The following is a 21621-nucleotide window of genomic DNA, read 5'->3' as shown; positions in this document are numbered from 1 at the left end:
AATTGTTCAGTTTCACGAATCATATGCCCGTTCTGTGAAATTAAAATGTTGGGTTTTGTTGAATTGTGTGGTAGAAACTGAGTCTTAATGTGATTTAGAGTTAATTTATTTTCCACAAGCCATGAACTGCACTGTTTGAAACTGACAATGATGAAGATGATGATGATGATGATGATGATGATGATGATGCCTGGTTTGTGGGGCGCTCAACTGCACGGTCATCAGCACCTGTACAAAGTACCAATTTTTACACAGTCCACTCTAGCCACTGTCATACATGATGATGATGAAATACTGAGGACAACACAAACACCCAGTCCCCGGGCAGAGAAAACCCCAAAACATGGCTGGGAATCGAACCCGGGATACCGTGATCCACAGGCAGCAATGCTAGCCATTAGACTATGAGGTTTGAAACCGAGACAATGTTGCATGCAACATCCTTTACTACCAAGCTAGTGTCATCAGCAAACAGAAATGTTTTAGAGTTACCTGTAATACTAGAGGCCATATCATTTATATAAATAAGGAACAGGAGTGGCCACAACAATGATCCCTGGGGCACCACCCATTTGACCGTACCCCACTCAGACCCCACATCACAGCCATTCTCAACACTGTGAATAATGATCTTGTGCTGTCTGCTGTTAAAGTAAGAGGTGAACCAATTGTGAGCTACTCCCCATATTCCGTAATGGTCCCACTTCAGGAGCAATATTCTGTGATCAACACAATCAAACACCTTAGTTAAATCAAAAAATATGCCTAGTGTTCGAAACCTTTTCAATTACCATTACATACACAGCCTTTTCTTTTAGCAAACACTGATGGCATATAAATAGATCGAAAATTATCTACATTATCCCTTTCTCCCTTTTAATAAAGCGGCTTTACTACTGAGTACTTTAATTGTTCAGGGGATGGAGAGGTTTGTACGGGCACACAACGGCAAGGTCTTCAATGCCCTTTAATTGTTCAGAAAACTGGCTACGGACGAGAGGAACATCCATATATTCTCTTGTTACGCTCTGCAACCAGGCTGCACACAAAAGACAAAAGATGACTTTTGGATGTTGCTTGATGATAGGATCTTAGAAGTGCCACCTGAAGATACTCTCGTCGTATTTGGTGATCTCACTGGTCATGTTGGTTCAAATGCAGATGGATACCGATGAAATAGTAGTGGGGGGCTGGACATAGAAATGTAGATGGCGAGAGAATACTGAACTTTGCAGAAACACATGACCTAGTCACCGCGAACACCTATTCAAGAAGAGGATGTCCCACCTTTGGACTTACTACAGTGCTAACAACATGAGCCAGATAGATTTCATTCCTGTACGGTGACGCAACATAAACTTCATTTTGGATGAAAAAAACTATTCCATATGAAACAGTTGCTACACAACACCGCCTGCTAGTTGTCAAATTGCGCATCAAACGTCAAAATCAAAGGAAGAGAGAATGCAATGTCCTAGCATGTACTAAGTGGTGGCAACTCAAAGATGCAGAAAGAGACATTATTTCACCCATCACTCTTCCCCATATTACTGACGTAGGAACATCATGGGATGCCCTGAAAGTCCATGTAATAACAGCAGCCCAGGAAACATTAGGCACCACAGAACCAGGCTGACGTAAAATCTATTGCCAAACATGGCTCTGGACTGAGGAGGTGAAGAAGGCAGTGCACATTAGAAAGCAGCTATGCCAAAAGGTCCTCACCTCTAAGACAAATGAAAACTGGAAGGATTACCGTGAAGCTAGGAATGCAGCAAAGAAGGCAGTTGCAGCAGCCAAATCAGCCCATTTCAGTGAAGTCTACTAGAAACACCTACTGGAGAATGAGAAATTTGTTGACTGGTGAAGCAGCACAATAAACAAATTGCAGACATTGAAAAATTCTGTGGAATCAATTATGAAGAAGACAAACTTATCACCAACAGAAAGAAAGTAGCAAAGCTATGGAGGAAATACTTTGAGGAAGTTTGCAACGAGGAGTTTCCACATGCTCCAATTACAGTGTTAATTCCAGTAGAGGAACCCATTGCACCAGTCTCCAAGGATGAGGTTGTCAAAGCATTACGGAAAATGAAAAATGGAAAGGCAATGGGGCCATATGATCTTCCTGCAGACTTGTGAATCAAAACACTGTGATTCAGCTGAATGGTTGACAAATTACTTTAATAAGATCATTGAGGAGGGAACATTTCCAGTTGACTGGACATGTAGCACAACAGTTCCAATTTGGAAGCAGAACAGAATGGAAGTCCAGCTGAATGTAGCAACTACTGTCCAATAAGCCTTCTGTCACACACCATTAAAGTATTCGAGCGCATCATCGATAAAAGGATCTGATAAACTATCAGTCTCTCCATCAATCAACATGGATTCGTGAGGGGCTGTGGGATGACAAATGTTATCCATGCAGCTCGTCTGCTTATCAAAAAGCACTGTGAGAAGTCAAAACATCTACACTTTGCCTTTCTCAATCTTGAAAAGGTCTTTGACCGAGTGCCACACGAGTTAATTTAGCTTGTCCTGCAAGAGCATGGAGTACCTGAAGACTGGGTCAGACTGCTCTACCAGAACCCGAAGAGCCGGATACAGTCTGCTGCCGGACTATCTGACAACTTCCTTATTTCCGTGGGAGTTCATCAGGGATCTGTTCTCTCACTGCGCCTATTTATCACTCTCATGTATACCGCCCCAAGAAACCTCCAGAAAACCTCACCCTGGACGTTACTGTATACTGATGATGTGCTATTGGCCAGTGAAGATAAGAATGATCTGCAACTTCAAGTGTAAGCCTGGAATGACCGCCTTATAGATGTAGGACTACAGCTCAATGTGTTGAAAACATATTACCTTTCGACAGATTTAAATAAAGCTATAACCATCAGAATCAATGATGTTGACCTCCCAACAGCAAGGGCTTTTAAGTACCTAGGCTCGACAATTGCTGCCGATGGAAATCTGAGTACAGGAATCTCCAACCGCCTTAGCAGCGTGTGGCTCAAATGGTGTGCCGTTACTGCAGTAAGAAAATTCCAAACAGTCTCAAATCAAAAGTACACTGATTGATAATCCATTTAGTTGCACTGTATGGGGCTGAATGCTGGTCTTCAACAAGGGAAGCAGAGTCTACAGGCTATACGGTGTGGCACCAATAGTAGACAAAATGAGAGAAAGCGGCCTACGTTGGTACGGACATGTCCTTAGAGCAGATGAGACAATAGTGGCAAAGACTAGTTTCAACCTAAATGTCAATGGGAAATGGCCAGCAGGACGATCAAGGCAGCGATGGCTTGACACCATGCATGAAGACCTCAAGATCTCAGCTTTCACCCTGATCAGGCACAAGATAACAAGAAGTGGTGACAATGAGCCAAAACAGCGGAACCCGCCAGCATGCAGGACAAACGCTAAGGAAGAAGAAGAAAAAGAAGGAAACTGACCATTCCTAAATAAAAAATTACAAATATGGCTAAGTAAAGGGCTAACATGTGTGGCACAGTAGTTTAATATTCTGCTAGGCACTCCATCATATCCATGAGAGTGCTTAGTCTTCAATGATTTAACTATTGACTCAATCTCCCCACTGTCAGTATCACAGAGGAGTATTTCAGACATCATCTCGGAAGGGCGTTTCCCAAGAGAGTTATATGATTCTCTGCAGAAACTAATTTTTTATTAATTCACCAGCAATGCTCAGAAAATGATTGTTAAATACTGTACATATATCAGGTTTATCAGTAACAGCAATATTTTTACTATGAACTGAATTATATCGTCGACCTTGTGCTGCTGACCAGACAGTTTCTTCACAACTGACGATATGATTTTAATTTTATCCTGTGAATTAGCTATTCTATTTGCACACCACATACTCTTTGCCTTCCTAATAACATTTTAAGCACCTTACAATACTGTTTGTAATGAGCAACTGTAGCCTGATTGTGACTACTTCTAACATTTTGATATAATTCCTGTTTTGTTCTACATGATATTCTTGTCCCACTAGTCAGCCACCCAGGCTGCCTTTTGCTTTTTATTGCTAGTACCCCATTTAGAAAGTTCTAATGGAAAGCAATGAGAAATGTGTTAAGAAAAGCATTATATTTGTCATTATGTTATCGACACTATAAACATCCTGCCATTCTTGTTCCTTGATGAGTTTTAAAAAACTCTCTATTGCTGTTGGATTAACTTTCCTACGTAGTTCATAATTATATGACATTTGTTTGAGTACAAAAGCCTTTTAGTGTCAAAATTTGTGAATCGTGGACCGAAAGACCATTTACCCTTTTACTAAGAGACTGCTCATCTAGTATTGCAGAATGAATAAAAATGTTGTCTATGGCTGAGCTACTGTTCCCCTGCACCCTACATGGAAAAAACACTATCTGCATTAGATCATATGAATTTAGGAGATCTACCAACACCCTCTTTCTTGCACAATCATATACAAAATTAATATTGAAGTCATCACATCCAGCTAATTTCTGGTACCTCCTATAAAGTGAATCAAGAACCCTCTCTAGCTTGAGCATAAATGCTCTGAAGTCAGATTTAGAGGACATATAAACAACAAAAATTAGGAGTTTAGTTTCATTAAATTTAACTGCTCCTGCACAATATTCAAATATCTGTTCAGTACAGTACCGTGATACGTCTATGGACTGACGATGTGTGACATGCCATGACGACATGCGAAATAGTAGGACACAAACTTTACGCTTCATTTACAGACCATAAAAGGGCCCTAATATTAGATTGTGGTTGAAGAACACATTTCACATGGTGTTTCCTCAGAATACAACCAAACCTGTTGGAAAAACTATCTGCGTAGCCTCAGGCACCACCTCATTATTCTCATCACTCGCCCAATTCACAGTTGGTCGATAGCATAATACATCTGATCTGTCTCTCACTTCATCTGTTCTGGCAAAAGGCAACCTCAAGGAGTGCTAAACTTAGATGTCATGGGCCCTCTGAAGCAAGCCCCATCACAACCTCATTTGTCTGATCACCGAACTGGTCATTGGAACAAGTTATTTAATTCAGTTCCAAACCTAACCTCAATTTTTTTAAGCCTTCAGCCAGAGAGAGAGAGAGAGAGAGAGAGAGAGAGAGAGAGAGAGAGAAATTAAACTATCAAGTGACCTTACAAATAGACGGAGATTTTTTTCTTAAATTCTTCTTGGAAATCCACTCTTTGCCTAAAGTACAGAGGTAGCACTACTTGTGCAGCTACTGTTGGTTAATATTTCACAACCGATAACATCTGAGAATTGTTATCTTTGCTTGTGTAGTGGCACTGGTTGTTTACAGTGGATGTTGTCTGCCTTTACATGCCATCTTTTGGTTTCCTGATTGGTACAGCACTGACCACCAAGGGTTTAAATTGCCATGCAAGTTATTTCCCCTTTGATACGAATCTTGAAAATGACACAGCATTCACCTGTCAAAACTCCAGCAATTGTTAAGGAATTATGTGGCTGCAGTCATGTAAGTTATTCAAATATCGTCTAGTTCAGGGAATGCTCACAGCCAGAAGTCTCAGTGTGGTGTCAACACAAACTGATGCGAACCAGTTATTAGAAGTGGGACTGCGGGCACGCATATCTCTAGCCCATTTTCCACTCACGCCACAGCACTGATGTACATGGTTCGACTGGTTCCATCAGAGGGTCACTTGGAAGATGATGTGGCACACCATGGTCTTCAGCAATGAAAGCAGATTCTGCCTGCAAGCAACTGAAGGTCATTCGTGTGTATGATGTAGACCTGGTGAGCACTCTCACATGAAATGCATTCCTTCAAGACACAAAGGCCCTGCAACAGGTCCTACCTCAGGCTTTATGGTCTGGAGTGCAACAATCTACAACTCTCATCCACATCTGGTGTGTCTGGATGGGACACTAACCAATGCTCTTTACGTGAAGAGTTTTGTTAGATCCATTCTTTAGCCATTTTCCCAACATAAAGGTGATGTGTTCTTCTAATATGATAATGCTCACCCATATGTTGGTGTTGTTGTTGTTGTTGTTGTTGTTGTTGAGGTCTTCAGTCCTGAGACTGGTTTGATGCAGCTCTCCATGCTACTCTATCCTGTGCAGGCTCCTTCATCTCCCAGTACCAACTGCAACCTACATCCTTCTGAATCTGTTTATTGTATTCATCTCTTGGTCTCCCTCTATGATTTTTACCCTCCACGCTGCCCTCCAGTGCTAAATTTGTGATCCCTTGATGACTCAGAACATGTCCTACCAACCGATCCCTTCTTCTAGTCAAGTTGTGCCACAAACATCTCTTCTCCCCAATCCTATTCAATACCTCCTCATTAGCTACGTGATCTACCCACCTAATCTTCAACATTCTTCTGTAGCACCACATTTCAAAAGCTCCTATTATCTTCTTGTTCAAACTATTTATTGTCCATGTTTCATTTCCATACATGGCTACACTCCATACAAATACTTTTAGAAACGACTTCCTGACACTTAAATCTATACTCGATGTTAACAAATTTCTCTTCTGTAGAAACGCTTTCCTTGCCATTGCCAGTCTACATTTTATATCCTCTCTACTTCGACCATCATCAGTTATTTTGCTCCCCAAATAGCAAAACTCCTTTACTACTTTAAGTATCTCATTTCCTAATCTAATTCCCTCAGCAGCACCCAACTTAATTCGACTACATTCCATTATCCTCGTTTTGCTTTTGTTGATGTTCATCTTATATCCTCCTTTCAAGACACTGTCCATTCCGTTCAACTGCTCTTCCAAGTCCTTTGCTGTCTCTGACAGAATTACAATGTCAGCGGCGAACCTCAAAGTTTTTATTTCTTCTCCCTGGATTTTAACATCTACTCCAAATTTTTCTTTTGTTTCCTTTACTGCTTGCTCAATATACAGATTGAATAACATCAGGGAGAGGCTACAACCCTGTCTCACTCACTTCCCAACCACTGCTTCCCTTTCATGACCCTCAACTCTTTATAACTGCCATCTGGTTTCTGTGCAAATTGTAAATAGCCTTTCGCTCCCTGTATTTTACCCCTGTCACCTTTAGAATTTGAAAGAGAGTATTCCAGTCAACATTGTCAAAAGCTTTCTCTAAGTCTACAAATGCTAGAAACGTAGGTTTGCCTTTCCTTAATCTTTCTTCTAAGATAAGTCGTAAGGTCAGTATTGCCTCACGTGTTCCAACATTTCTACGGAATCCAAATTGATCTTCCCTGAAGTAGGCTTCTACCAGTTTTTCCATTCGTCTGTAAACAATTCGCGTTAGTATTCTGCAGCTGTGACTTATTAAACTGATAGTTCGGTAATTTTCACACCTGTCAACACCTGCTTTCTTTGGGACTGGAATTATTATATTCTTCTTGAAGTCTGAGGGTATTTCGCCTGTCCCATACATCTTGCTCACCAGATGGTAGAGTTTTGACAGGACTGGCTCTCCCAAGGCCATCAGTAGTTCTAATGGAATGTTGTCTAATCCCGGGGCCTTGTTTCGACACAGGTCTTTCAGTGCTCTGTCAAACTCTTCACACAGTATCGTATCTCCCATTTCATCTTCATCTACATCCTCTTCCGTTTCCATAATATTGTCCTCAAGTACATCGCCCTTGTATAGACCCTCTATATACTCCTTCCACCTTTCTGCTTTCCCTTCTTTGCTTAGAACTGGGTTTCCATCTGAGCTCTTGATATTCATGCAAGTGGCTCTCTTTTCTCCAAAAGGTCTCTTTAATTTTCCTGTAGGCAGTATCTATCTTACCCCTAGTGAGATAAACCTCTACATCCTTACATTTGTCCTCTAGCCATCCCTGCTTAGCCATTTTGCACTTCCTGCCGATCTCATTTTTGAGAAATTTGTATTCCTTTTTGGCTGCTTCATTTACTGCATTTTTATATCTTCTCCTTTCATCAATTAAATTCAATATTTCTTCTGTTACCCAAGAATTTTTACTAGCTCTCGTCTTTTTACCTACTTGATCCTCTGCTGCCTTCACTACTTCATCCCTCAGAGCTACCCATTCTTCTTCTACTGTATTTCTTTCCCCCATTCCTGTTCATTGTTCCCTTATGCTCTCCCTGAAACTCTGCACAACCTCTGGTTTAGTCAGTTTATCCAGGTCCCATCTCCTCAAATTCCCACCTTTTTGCAATTTCTTCAGTTTTAATCTACAGTTAATAACTAATAGTTTGTGGTCAGAGTCCACATCTGCCCCTGGAAATGTCTTACAATTTAAAACCTGGTTCCTAAATCTCTGTCTTACCATTATATAATCTATCTGATACCGTATAGTATCTCCAGGACTCTTCCATGTATACAACCTTCTTTTATGATTCTTGAACCAAGTGTTAGCTATGATTAATTTAAGCTCTGTGCAAAATTCTACCAGACGGCTCCCTCTTTCATTTCTTACCCCCAATCCATATTCACCTACTATGTTTCCTTCTCTCCCTTTTCCTACTCTCGAATTCCAGTCACCCATGACTATTAAATTTTCGTCTCCCTTCACTACCTGAATAATTTCTTTTATCTCATCATACATTTCTTCAATTTCGTCATCTGCAGAGCTAGTTGGCATATAAACATGTACTACTGCAGTAGGCGTGGGCTTCGTGTCTATCTTGGCCACAATAATACATTCACTATGCTGTTTGTAGAAGCTTACCCGCACTCCTTTTTTTTTTATTCATTATTAAACCTACTCCTGCATTACCCCTATTTGATTTTGTATTTATAACCCTGTATTCACCTGACCACAAGTCTTGTTCCTTCTGCCACCGAACTTGACTAATTCCCACTATATCTAACTTTAACCTATCCATTTCCCTTTTTAAATTTTCTACCTACCTGCCCGATTAAGGGATCTGACATTCCGCGCTCCAATCCGTAGAATGCCAGCTTTCTTTCTCCTGATAATGACATCCTCTTGAGTAGTCCCCGCCCGGAGATCCGAATGGGGGACTATTTTACCTCCGGAATATTTTACCCAAGAGGACGCTATCACCATTTAACCATACAGTAAAGCTGCATGCCCTCGGGAAAAACTATGGCTGTAGTTTTCCCTTGTTCTCAGCTGTTCGCACTACCAGCACAGCAAGGCCATTTTGGTTAGTGTTACAAGGCCAGATCAGTCAATCATCCAGACTGTTGACCCTGCAACTATTGAAAAGGCTGCTGCCTCTCTTCAGGAACCACAGGTTTGCCTGGCCTCTCAACAGATACCCCTCTGTTGTGGTTGCACCTACAGTACCCATATACTGCCCATGAAAGTCGATGTGCTCTCCAAGACGTGCAGCAGCTTCCACGGCCAGCATGATCTCTGGACTTGTCTCCAATTGACTTGTCTCCAATTGAGCACATGTGGGATACGATGGGAGGGAGAAGTGACTCTTAAGAGTCTTCAATCAACAGCTCTTACAGAACTACATGAACTAGTCATGCAGGTGTGGAATAACGTATCCCAGGACAGTATTCACCATCTGTACAATTGTCTGGATGTCACGAGTCACTGCCTGCATTGCCACTCGTGGAGACTACACCAAGTAGCCTGTGTTTCAGCATGGATCGTTACCTGGTACATCTACATCTACATCTACATCTACATTTATACTCCGCAAGCCACCCAACGGTGTGTGGCGGAGGGCACTTTACGTGCCACTGTCATTATCTCCCTTTCCTGTTCCAGTCGCGTATGGTTCGCGGGAAGAACGACTGTCTGAAAGCCTCTGTGCGCGCTCTAATCTCTCTAATTTTACATTCGTGATCTCCTCGGGAGGTATAAGTAGGGGGAAGCAATATATTCGATACCTCATCCAGAAACGCACCCTCTCGAAACCTGGCGAGCAAGCTACACCGCGATGCAGAGCGCCTCTCTTGCAGAGTCTGCCACTTGAGTTTGTTAAACATCTCCGTAACGCTATCACGGTTACCAAATAACCCTGTGACGAAACGCGCCGCTCTTCTTTGGATCTTCTCTATCTCCTCCGTCAACCCGATCTGCTATTGATCTGTAAATATAATCATTTTATGTACACCATGTGAACTATATCAACAATAAATCTTGAGTGAACTGAAAATCTCTGAAAGTGTATACTAATTTTTTTCCAGTGGTGCATTAAACTACAATTAACTGAATTGGTATTTCTAGAAAAAATCCTTGGACATTCTTTCCCTTTTGTTTCCTTGTCTTTCTTTCTCCCAAGGCATACTGATATCCTTCTCACTCTTGTTGCTTCTGCCTATTTCATGCTTCATCATGGTTCTCTAACCATTTTGTAGGTTTTTTGTTCTCTCTTGTCGCTTCCCACCTTTTGCCTGCCAGTTTTTCCATTCTTTCAATTATCTCTCACTTCTTGTTTGTTCCTCCTGTGTCCTGCTCTGATTTTCCTCCAATAGCTGAGATCAAAGATCTTTTCCACTCTCTCTCTGCCTGTCTGCCTGCCTCCCTGGCAACATGCCACCTTCCTGTTGATAAAGGCTACCACTTAACAAACGTTTCCCCACTACTTTCTTCTGTGTTTCATTTTAATTTTGTTATTTATTGAAAAAGACATTTTTTTTACAGGAACCCATCTGTGCACCTTTCTCTCTTGTATGTATCTACCTCCTTGAAAGTGCAGCATTTTTTTTAGGAAATATGAAATACCAAATCCTGTTACATCTTCATCATCATAACACAAGACAGAAAACTGATTTTCACATGCCCCAAATAAAAACATTTTGTACAGGAACATTACAGCACAGTAAAATTATTTACAATAAGCTGCCACAAGCTATTAAAGTAACAAATGATTGAAACAAATTTAAAGCAGTATTAAAAGAATATCTATTAATTGCTTCTATAGTCTGTAAGAGTTCCTTCAAAATCTTTGAGAGCCTATGAAGGTTAATGTTATGTGTATAGGCCACAGTCTTCATCACTTACAAAAATGTTGTGTAAATATGACTATTTACCTGTAGCATGTAAAGACCGTAATAATTAATATTAGGGTTTATTTATATTTCTGGTTGTAATTTTGTAGCTAAATTGTAAATCAGAGCTGAAAAAACATTGTATTCATTAATACATACAAAACACTAGGTAAACAAGAAGATATATTTTCATTGACCTGTCCAATGTCTGATATGCAGTACTATACATGTACAATTTACTGAACCAAATAAAAAATACAACACAATATTAAAAATTGATCAATTTCCATATTTTGTCACCATAATAATTTTATCATCTCAAATGAAGTTAAGTTGAACATATGGCTGTAAACTCAAGAATTTCACAATAAATATCTGGTTGCTTAACAAATATTGAACATGTGCAGCACATAATTTCAGTAGTAAGGAAAGTGAGGAGACATGCTGCTAGATTTGCTACCGATAGGTTCAATCAGCATGTAGGTATCACAGAAATGCTCTGTGAAATAAGACGGGAATTCCTGGAGGGAAGATGATGAACTTTTCGTGAAACAATACTGAGAAGATTTAGAGAACCAGAATATCTGGCTGACTGCTAAATTATTCTACTGCCACTAACATACATCCTGTGCAAGGACTGCAAAGACAAAAATAAGAGAAATTAGGGCTTGTAAGTATGCATATAAATGAGCATTATAATTGTCTGCTCCATTTGTGAGTGGAACAGGAAAGGGAATGACTGTTTTGGTACAAGACATCCTCCACCATGCACCACATCATGGCTTACACTTTATGTTTTAAATGAAGATCTTCTCTCAAAATGTATTTACAGCCAACAAATATTGGTTGTTGTCATCTAAGAGGATGAAGAATCCTGTTTCTAAATACTCACAAAGGGCACTTCATTATTATCTAAGAGAAAATTTCTTTGTTAAAAAGTGCACAATAAATCATGTATCAAAGTATTTACCCCCATGCAGAACTAATATAATTTCTGCTAACATAAAAACATCATTGCCCACTTATTCATCAATTTAGATGTCTGTGTCCTCAAACTAGCTTTCTTTTAGGTGAACTGTTCCTCCAAGAATGTGCAAAGATTACAGACACATCAGATTTGACAACGGATTTATGAATGGTTCCACAATCTAAACAAGAAAGAATGGGCTGGTAGATCTGGTTGTTAGAGTACAAAGATGTTGCAAGAAAATTTTCTTAATAAGGAGACAACAAGGGGTACAAGATTATTCTGTAGACTCTAGTGTGGCGACACCATAGTTAACCACCCTAGTAGTGAAAATCCGCATGCAACAGAAAAAAGAAAACACACACACAGACACACACACAAACACGTGCCCACCTCTACCTCTGTCCCTAACTCTCACTTCATTTTTTCTTTTTCCTAAACTTGACAAAATACTGTATTATATAATTCTTCTGTGACTTGTTCAGTTACTATCGCATTTCCTCTCCCATACCCCATAGCTAAACTGATAACAAATAATTCAATAACAATACACTTGTTAATTATTTTCAAAAATATTTTGGGAAAACAGTGATCAATTTCATGATTGTCCAGATCACACAAAACATATTTATTGGTCGCCACTTTCAGTCCAAATGCAGACAATCTACAGACCTTACTGTGGAATACAGTGTACTATACTTTAGAAGGACACAAAGCTGGACAAGCAATGATGTGGTGTGGCTGAATAGCAGAAACTATGCCCCTTGGTCGTCCCCACATGTCTTTCATAATCAGTAGAATCCATGCTCACTGAAAACATGATGAAAAATTTTAGCTACTATCTTAACAATGGCATCTATTTATAATACTGGTTGTAAAATTAACCACTATTACATTTGCGATGCAAATAATTAAAACATAAAATTTCATATAATAAAAGACAATAACTTACACTGACCTCTATGGAACAGTATGTATGTATAAGCTGTGACTGGTCAACTCAGCAATGTGTATAAGTAACCAGTGACTCCTTACACTTACTTACTTACTTACTTACTTACTTACATACATACATACATACATACATACATACATACATACTACAGTGTATACTACAGTGTAAGTTGTAAGCTTTTTATTTACTGTATGCTATTTTATGTCTTAAATCTTTGCGCCACAAATATAATAGAGGTTAGAGGTTAATTTTAAGCCAATACTATTAATACATACCATTTTTAAGTTAGTAACTAAAGTTTTTCATCATGTGTTCAATAACCATTCATTCTACCAGTTACGAACGACATGTGGAGATGACTACGGGATGGAGCTTCTGCTATTTAATGACACTACATAGTTGCTTCTCCAGCAATTGATGGCACTGGAGACTTCTGCAGTTTCTGCGCCATAAATCCATCTCTACACAATGACTTTGGGTATAACTATGTTTTATTCTACTACATTATTTATTTTTTATCTGTCTGCCCCTCTGTATTTATAGTACTCTACACCCCAGAGTACATCTGAAGATACTCTGCCTTTGGACTGAAATTGGTCACCAATAAATGTGATTTGCATGATCTAGACTGTTTTTCTAAGAATAACTACTTTATTAGTCACTAAAACTTATACTTGTTCATTTTAAAGAATTTTGAAGGCATAGTTTCAATTTCTGGTGACAATCTTGCATTTTAGTTCATCCGAATACTGTAGCTCCCACAAACACAATGCCATTAAGTTTCCTGCATATTTATCTCTTTACAGCGTAAATATTAAAGCGAGCTAATAAGTTGCACAACTGGGATAAAACAGAAAAACATCTACTGGTGTAGCATTCATTAAGTGTGTAATGACAAACTAAAATTCAAGACTGTCATCATAAGACGTCTCTGAAATGCGAATAATAAATATGTTTTAGTAATTGGTTATGGAGTGATTCTATTTTTTTTATGAATGGTTCTGGGTGACTTTTCTCTAATTTTCCCCCTTTCCTAAACCTCGCCAGTCCTTTTGCTTCACCCCTCTTCCTTCCCCTTCACTCCTTCTGTCAGAAGAAGGAGGCACTGGCTCTGAAGCTTGCATATTTCTGTAACATTTGTGTGTGTTTCTTCCAGCTGCCTCTAGGTAAGTAGATTTTTTATCCATCCAATAAACTTGATTCATTGTATAAATGACTAGCACATCTTGGCTGTGCACCTAACTTCAAGGCACATAACACTCTCAAACATGTAGCAATTCCCAGGTTTTTTTCATGACTTTTCATGGTTAAAACAGATGTCAAATGGTAACTTGAAAGTTTGGTAATACAATACAGCTAGTGATTGGAAAGCACCTTAAGTTATAATAAAAAATAAAGTAACTTAACTTATTGCAACTTTGCAGCAATATGAAGACCAGAATAAAAATGCAATCCACAATCAAAATTTTTTCTCAATTTGTGAGCAAATGAATTGCTTCCTAAATTAGTAATTTGCAAATATTTTTCAAAGAGTATTGCACTATCACCTAACTATCTTCAGCTTCTGTTCAATGGGGAATTCAAATAAATCTATGTTCTATTACTCTCAGAGTTATATATTTGTCTCCACAAGTTCTACTTGTTCACTATTGTATTTAAAACTTTCAAATTCAATAAAGGTCTGTTTGCTGCAGACACAAGAATCATATTGCTTAGTAACAATCGTTGCGAAGATACCACATGTAACTTGTTATGACAACTGATTTACACTGCATAGTTTAAAATATGTTTCACTACTAAAATTACTCATGTTCAAACTGTGTGTGTTCTTCATAATTCTGTGCAATTGTGACAATTGTCTTTCCAGTTCGCATTGTTCTCAGACCAGACAGCAGTCTTCCATGCATCACCACTACGCCATATAAATTTTTCTGAAATTTATATTGTTTTGTAATGTAAATTCTTTCCCGTTTTTTTCCTTGATTTGCTGCCTTTCCTAAAAATGACCTTCATCACTTCTTTTCTCCTTAGTCTTATAAAAGGAAATAGCTACTTTATTAATGTGCTTTAGTGTAACACTCCTCCTGCATCCTCATATCTCAAAAGATAACGGTACGGCAAGCATGTAGTGTTATGACAGTTATTATACTAGTCCAAAGGACAAATCATGCCATGTTTTGCAGTATTAAGACATACCGAGCTGGTTGTTGGATCATTGGCTGCAGCATTTTTAGAGTCATCAAATGCAGCATATGATGCAGGGTTCCAGAGAGGACATGGTGATGGCATTGAGAATTCCTCAGGGTTGGCCAGCCCATAGGTTGCCTTATGTTCTAGTTCAGGTGGATCAGCAGGTACCTTCTGATGGTAGCTGGAAGAAGTAACAATTCTTTACAATACTTGCTATAAACATCAGTAGGAAATAGTATAAAATGAGCCTGATCCATAAAGAATAGCAAATAGATCACAGGTATGTCCACTTAACAATAAATTTTGATTACAATAAATACTGGCTAAAAGAATTAAGCACCAATGACATTTTACTCAATAAAGAAATTCATTCATGAGGAAAGAAGCATGTGGAACCATTCTATACTGTCAGGCTTAATGCCAGACAACTCACACTTTTGTATGTAAGGTACGAAGTATCCTGTTGACAGAATCCATTCAGTGTTATATCAGTGATAGAGTTAACTTGTTAATGTAGTCAACAGAAATATTTCACCTTAGCTGCACACATACACTCCTGGAAATTGAAATAAGAACACCGTGAATTCATTGTCCCAGGAAGGGGAAACTTTATTGACACATTCCTGGGGTCAGATACATCACATGATCACACTGACAGAACCACAGGCACATAGACACAGGCAACAGAGCATGCACAATGTCGGCACTAGTACAGTGTATATCCACCTTTCGCAGCAATGCAGGCTGCTATTCTCCCATGGAGACGATCGTAGAGATGCTGGATGTAGTCCTGTGGAACGGCTTGCCATGCCATTTCCACCTGGCGCCTCAGTTGGACCAGCGTTCGTGCTGGACGTGCAGACCGCGTGAGACGACGCTTCATCCAGTCCCAAACATGCTCAATGGGGGACAGATCCGGAGATCTTGCTGGCCAGGGTAGTTGACTTACACCTTCTAGAGCACGTTGGGTGGCACGGGATACATGCGGACGTGCATTGTCCTGTTGGAACAGCAAGTTCCCTTGCCGGTCTAGGAATGGTAGAACGATGGGTTCGATGATGGTTTGGATGTACCGTGCACTATTCAGTGTCCCCTCGACGATCACCAGTGGTGTACGGCCAGTGTAGGAGATCGCTCCCCACACCATGATGCCGGGTGTTGGCCCTGTGTGCCTCGGTCGTATGCAGTCCTGATTGTGGCGCTCACATGCACGGCGCCAAACACGCATACGACCATCACTGGCACCAAGGCAGAAGCGACTCTCATCGCTGAAGACGACACGTCTCCATTCGTCCCTCCATTCACGCCTGTTGCGACACCACTGGAGGCGGGCTGCACGATGTTGAGGCGTGAGCGGAAGACGGCCTAACGGTGTGCGGGACCGTAGCCCAGCTTCATGGAGACGGTTGCGAATGGTCCTCGCCGATACCCCAGGAGCAACAGTGTCCCTAATTTGCTGGGAAGTGGCGGTGCGGTCCCCTACGGCACTGCGTAGGATCCTACGGTCTTGGCGTGCATCCGTGCGTCGCTGCGGTCCGGTCCCAGGTCGACGGGCACGTGCACCTTCCGCCGACCACTGGCGACAACATCGATGTACTGTGGAGACCTCACGCCCCACGTGTTGAGCAATTCGGCGGTACGTCCACCCGGCCTCCCGCATGCCCACTATATGCCCTCGCTCAAAGTCCGTCAACTGCACATACGGTTCACGTCCACGCTGTCGCGGCATGCTACCAGTGTTAAAGACTGCAATGGAGCTCCGTATGCCACGGCAAACTGGCTGACACTGACGGCGGCGGTGCACAAATGCTGCGCAGCTAGCGCCATTCGACGGCCAACACCGCGGTTCCTGGTGTGTCCGCTGTGCCGTGCGTGTGATCATTGCTTGTACAGCCCTCTCGCAGTGTCCGGAGCAAGTATGGTGGGTCTGACACACCGGTGTCAATGTGTTCTTTTTTCCATTTCCAGGAGTGTATTTCAATTTATTTCATTTTTCTGAGGGTTCTCCCCCTTAACACTTTGAGGATGTACAAGAATATTTGGCCAAGAAGACCAACTATTTGAGCCATTATTTGAGGCATTACTAACATGTGTAATTGATGTATCTTCAAGGGTAACATGAGGGAAAGTAAAATGAAACCTAAACACTGGCCACAAGGGGTACCACGGAATGGTGTCACTCAAGAGTAATTGGCATATGCGTTAAGACATTTATCCCACTGGGAGGCAAGATGATTAATTCCTCTTTCATAGTATGCACCCAGATGCTGAAGGATCCACAACTGCACCTGCTCTTCCACTTCTATATCTGACTGAAAACATTATCCACATATGTCTTTCTTCAAGTTGCCAAAGGTGTGAAAAATAACACGGTGAAAGACCTGGCCTGTAAGGAGGATGTTGCAGTGTTTCCCAACCAAATCACTGAAGTGTTGCCTTCATTTGATTGGCAGTGTGGGTGAGGGTGTTATTGTGCAACAGGATGATTCTGTCCAACAGCCTTCCTGGGCATTTTGTCTTTATGGTATGCCACAGTTTTTGCAAAGTGCCTTCATAGCACTGCACACTGAATGTGGCTCCACACTCAAGAATCTTGATGAACAATTGAAAAAGAAGATCATCATGACCTTACCACAACTTGGATGAACAGCTTTGGATTTCTTTGATGGGGAAGATGGGGAAGATGTGGAATGTATCCATTGTTGGCTCTGGCATATGCTTTTGAGCTGTCGGAATGCTGTCAGATGCCAGACAAAGGCTACGTTTCTGCGACTTGGTTGAGAAACACTCCAACATCCTCCATACACCCAGGATCTTTCACTAATTTTTACATCTTTGGCAAACTGAACAAAGAAATGTGTGGACATCTCTTTTAATTGCACAAGCAAATGCAAAAGTGGGTGCAATTGTGGATCTGTCAGTGGTTTACCGCATTCTATGAAACAGGAATTGATCGTCTTGTCTCCCAATGGGATAAATGTCTTAGTGCATGTGATGATTACTTTTGAATGGAACCATCCCATGGTTCCATTGTGGTGAGTGTTCAGTTTTCATTTGATTGCTACTCATACACACTAAAAAAGGACCATGTTCCACAACCTCTTTTTTTCATATTTACTTTAGCTCTTTGATAGATTAAAAATTTTAAAATAATGACAGAAAGCATAATAATCCTACCAAAAACAAGTGTGATGTGAGTTATTGAGCAATTTCTTCCTCCTGAGCTACCAAAATTTCTTGCTTACTCAACAATTGTGACTTACTGCAGCAGAATTACAGCAAATCACAAAATCTAACAACCTGTGCACAAAATTACATCCACGCAATCATACATTGGCTCAGTTATTTGTGACAGTAGCTGTTGTGTTTGCTAACATTTCTTTTGAAATAATTCTAGAAATTGACAACAGAAGGCAGCACCTGTCAACGGACATGTAGAGAGACATCTGTACATTGTTCTCATAGCTCTACTCAGACATGGGATTTTGAACACAGCGATGTGCCCCAACTTGTGCTCGGCCTCAGTCACCAAAGAGTTTGATGTGAGCTATTTAATGCGGTAGGTGAATGAATGTAAACTCCACTGAATAAGCTGAACAAAAAGGAGCATCACTCCATATTAAAAGAGACCTGAAATGAAAAGGCAGCGAAAGAACATAAAATCGGCAGGCAGAATGGGGAGAGTAAACAACAAAAACACATGATGACATCGAAAGTTTCATAAGGCTTTTCATGGATGATGCTGTTATATACAGAGAAGTTGTAATGCTAGAAAATGTTAGAAAAATGAAGGAAGCCCTATAGAGGTTTGACATTCAGGAAAGGGATCGGCAGTTTACCTTCAACAGAAATGTAGTATAATGCACTTAAATACCCAAAAAGACCCATTGTTTTATGATAACACAAATGTGGAACAATCAGTGGAAGCAATCACATTTGTTAAAAAGCTGGGAGTATGTGTACAGAGCTGTTTCAAATGGAATGATCACACAAAACTAATAACAGGTAATGTATGTGCCAGACTGAGATTCACTAGAAGAATCATCAGAAGAATGTAGCTTACGAAATCCTCAAGTCTGGAACCTGTACCAAATAGGGTTGAAGTGAAAGTAGAGAAGATCCAAAGGACAGCAGTTCATTTTGTCACAAGTTCATTTAGTATGTGCGAAAGAGTCATGGAGATGCTCAGCCAACTATGGTAGCAGAAGCTAAAAGAGAGGCATGGTGAGGTTTACTGTAAAAATTCCAAGAGTGTACATTATTAGAAACGTCAACCAACATATTGTTCCCTGTGATGTTACTTATAATTCCAGAAGCTTGATGAATAGTCCTAAACAGCAAAACGACACAATCATTTAATATTTAGGAAAGTGCAACAGCTGTGCATCTTTTGAGAACATTTGCATGTGGCTAGTAATCTGGAGGGACAACACATGTCTTTGAAGTGGGACGATGACTGCATTAACTGTGCAAGTGGCAGTACCGCAGGAGTATTTGTATGAGCTCATTGAATTGTCGCATCGTACTGAAGAAGCACGTCAGCCCTGTAGCAAGACTCACAGATGACACAGGGAAAGCAACTAAAGTGTTGTATTTTGATCTATCAACTTGACATGAGACATTGAGACTGAGAGTTACGCAATTATGTAAAGAAATGTTTAATACAAAGGGTTACTGTATTTGAGAGCAAGAAAATATGGCACAGAGACCTGAAAAATGTCATATTTAGTAGTACAGCTAAAGGCACCTACCAAAGTGGAGATCAGCAGTGGCTTGTTTCGTTTTGTTTTATGGCGCTAAAACAACTAAGTTCATACGTGCTCATGTCAGAACTGTATAACACAAAGACAAAGACAAGAGTTAAAAACGATTACACGTTAAACCCAACCAATGGAAGAGAAGTCAGCTAAAAGCAGGGATGTTGCGAAAGGTCTATAAAATATGCCACAGAGAAACAAAGGCCATGAACTAAAAATTAAATGGCCTTCACCATATTGCTACAAGGGATAAAAAGTAAAACGCGGGTGACAGCCTGCATGTCATTTGCCAGTAACTCAGATGGCAAATAAAAGAGAACATAAACGGTTAAAAAAAGGGCATTCCATCAGGAAAAGGCAAACCGTCAATGGCTGAATGCTATGGAAAAAGGGGAGGGGGGGAGGAGCAGTTAACAAATGGTGATGGCTAAAAAGACAGTGCTTGATATGCAACATAACTAAAATGATCTCCTCACAGTGAGAGGGCTGAGAGGTGGTCATCCAAACCGCTGGGAATGGCTTAATAACCCAGAGCCTTTTCTCATGAAGGGAGGACCAGTGGTGATGCCAAAGTGATACCAGCTGCTGACAGCAACACAGAGATCATTGGAGGGAATATAAGAACAAGCGGGCTGAGGTACGAGGACTGCAGCCTTGACAGCAGCACCAGTGGCCTTGTTTCCTGTCAGACCGACGTGACCAGGAACCCACATAAACATCACTGTGGCTTCATCAAGAGTGAGCAAGTAGTGAAAGCTTTCCTGGACCTGTTGCACTAAGAGATGGAAGGTGTACAGCACACAGAGGCTTTAAACGGCACTGAGAGAGTCGGAGCACATGACGCAATTGAAAAGCCTGTGTCGCCGGATGTACAACATGGCCTGATACAGAGTGAAGAGCTCTGCTGTAAATACTGAGCAGTGTTCCGGAAGCTGATACCAAAAAACATTGGTGCCAATGACGACACCGTGCCCAAGAGCCATCGGTGTATACAAAGGTACTATCGTGAAGTTTCATGCGAAGATCGTGAAACAAACCGATAAAGCGAGGCTGGAGTAGTGTTCTTATGAAGCAAATGAAGGCCAAGGTGAACCTGGGATGCCACATCAAGCCAAGGTGGGTTCACATTCACCGAGGAAGTTGCAGGTAGTGTGAGGGTAAGATGACAGAGCAAGAGCCAAAAGCAAACTCCAGGAGGTAATAGAGAAGAGGGACACATCCCATACTGGCAATCAAAGGAGTCACTGATGGAAGCACAGGATTGGTGGCCACGAGTGACAGACAAATGGCATGCATATCTGCTGAGGAGAAAGTCACGGCAGTGGGACAGCAGTACTTTGGCAGCTTCTGCAAACAGACACTCAACTGAACTAGTGTAAAAGGTGCCAGTGGCCTATTGGTTGACATGATGGTGGATAATACTGAGACAGTGTAGGGAAGACAGACGTGCAGATGCACACATGAAACACCCGTAGACTAGTTTCGAATGGACAAGGGACCAGTACAAACGGAAGAGGGTGGTTTGATCTGCTCCCCAGGAAGTACCACTGAGGACACACGGGACACTGAGGGACAGCATACAGTAGGCTGCTAGGTAAGAAATGTAGGAGGACCAAGAAAGTTTCCTATCAAGTATGAGCCCCAGGAATTTTGTAGTGTCAACAAATGGAAGAGCAAAGGGCCAAGATATAAAGATGGTGGAAGAAACCAATTGTGCCACCAGAAATTCATATAAACAGCATTGTCAGTGGAAAAACGGAATCCATTGTCAATGCTCCAGGAGTAAAGATGACTGAGACATCGCTAAAGATGCTGG

General features: G+C 40.9%; 1 protein-coding gene across 1 annotated transcript in view; it reads right to left on the bottom strand.

The window, feature by feature from the left end:
• Window positions 1-21621, bottom strand: part of LOC126162690 (BRO1 domain-containing protein BROX-like) — a 126771-nt gene that overhangs the window by 9214 nt on the left and 95936 nt on the right. The window contains exon 8 of the mRNA XM_049919343.1: window positions 15055-15229. Within this exon, the coding sequence (XP_049775300.1) occupies window positions 15055-15229 (175 nt within the window). The remainder of the gene's footprint in view (window positions 1-15054; window positions 15230-21621) is intronic.

Source organism: Schistocerca cancellata, chromosome 2 (genome assembly GCF_023864275.1).
Source record: "Schistocerca cancellata isolate TAMUIC-IGC-003103 chromosome 2, iqSchCanc2.1, whole genome shotgun sequence".
Taxonomy (NCBI): Eukaryota; Metazoa; Arthropoda; class Insecta; order Orthoptera; family Acrididae; genus Schistocerca; species Schistocerca cancellata.
This window is presented reverse-complemented; position numbering and strand designations above follow the sequence as displayed.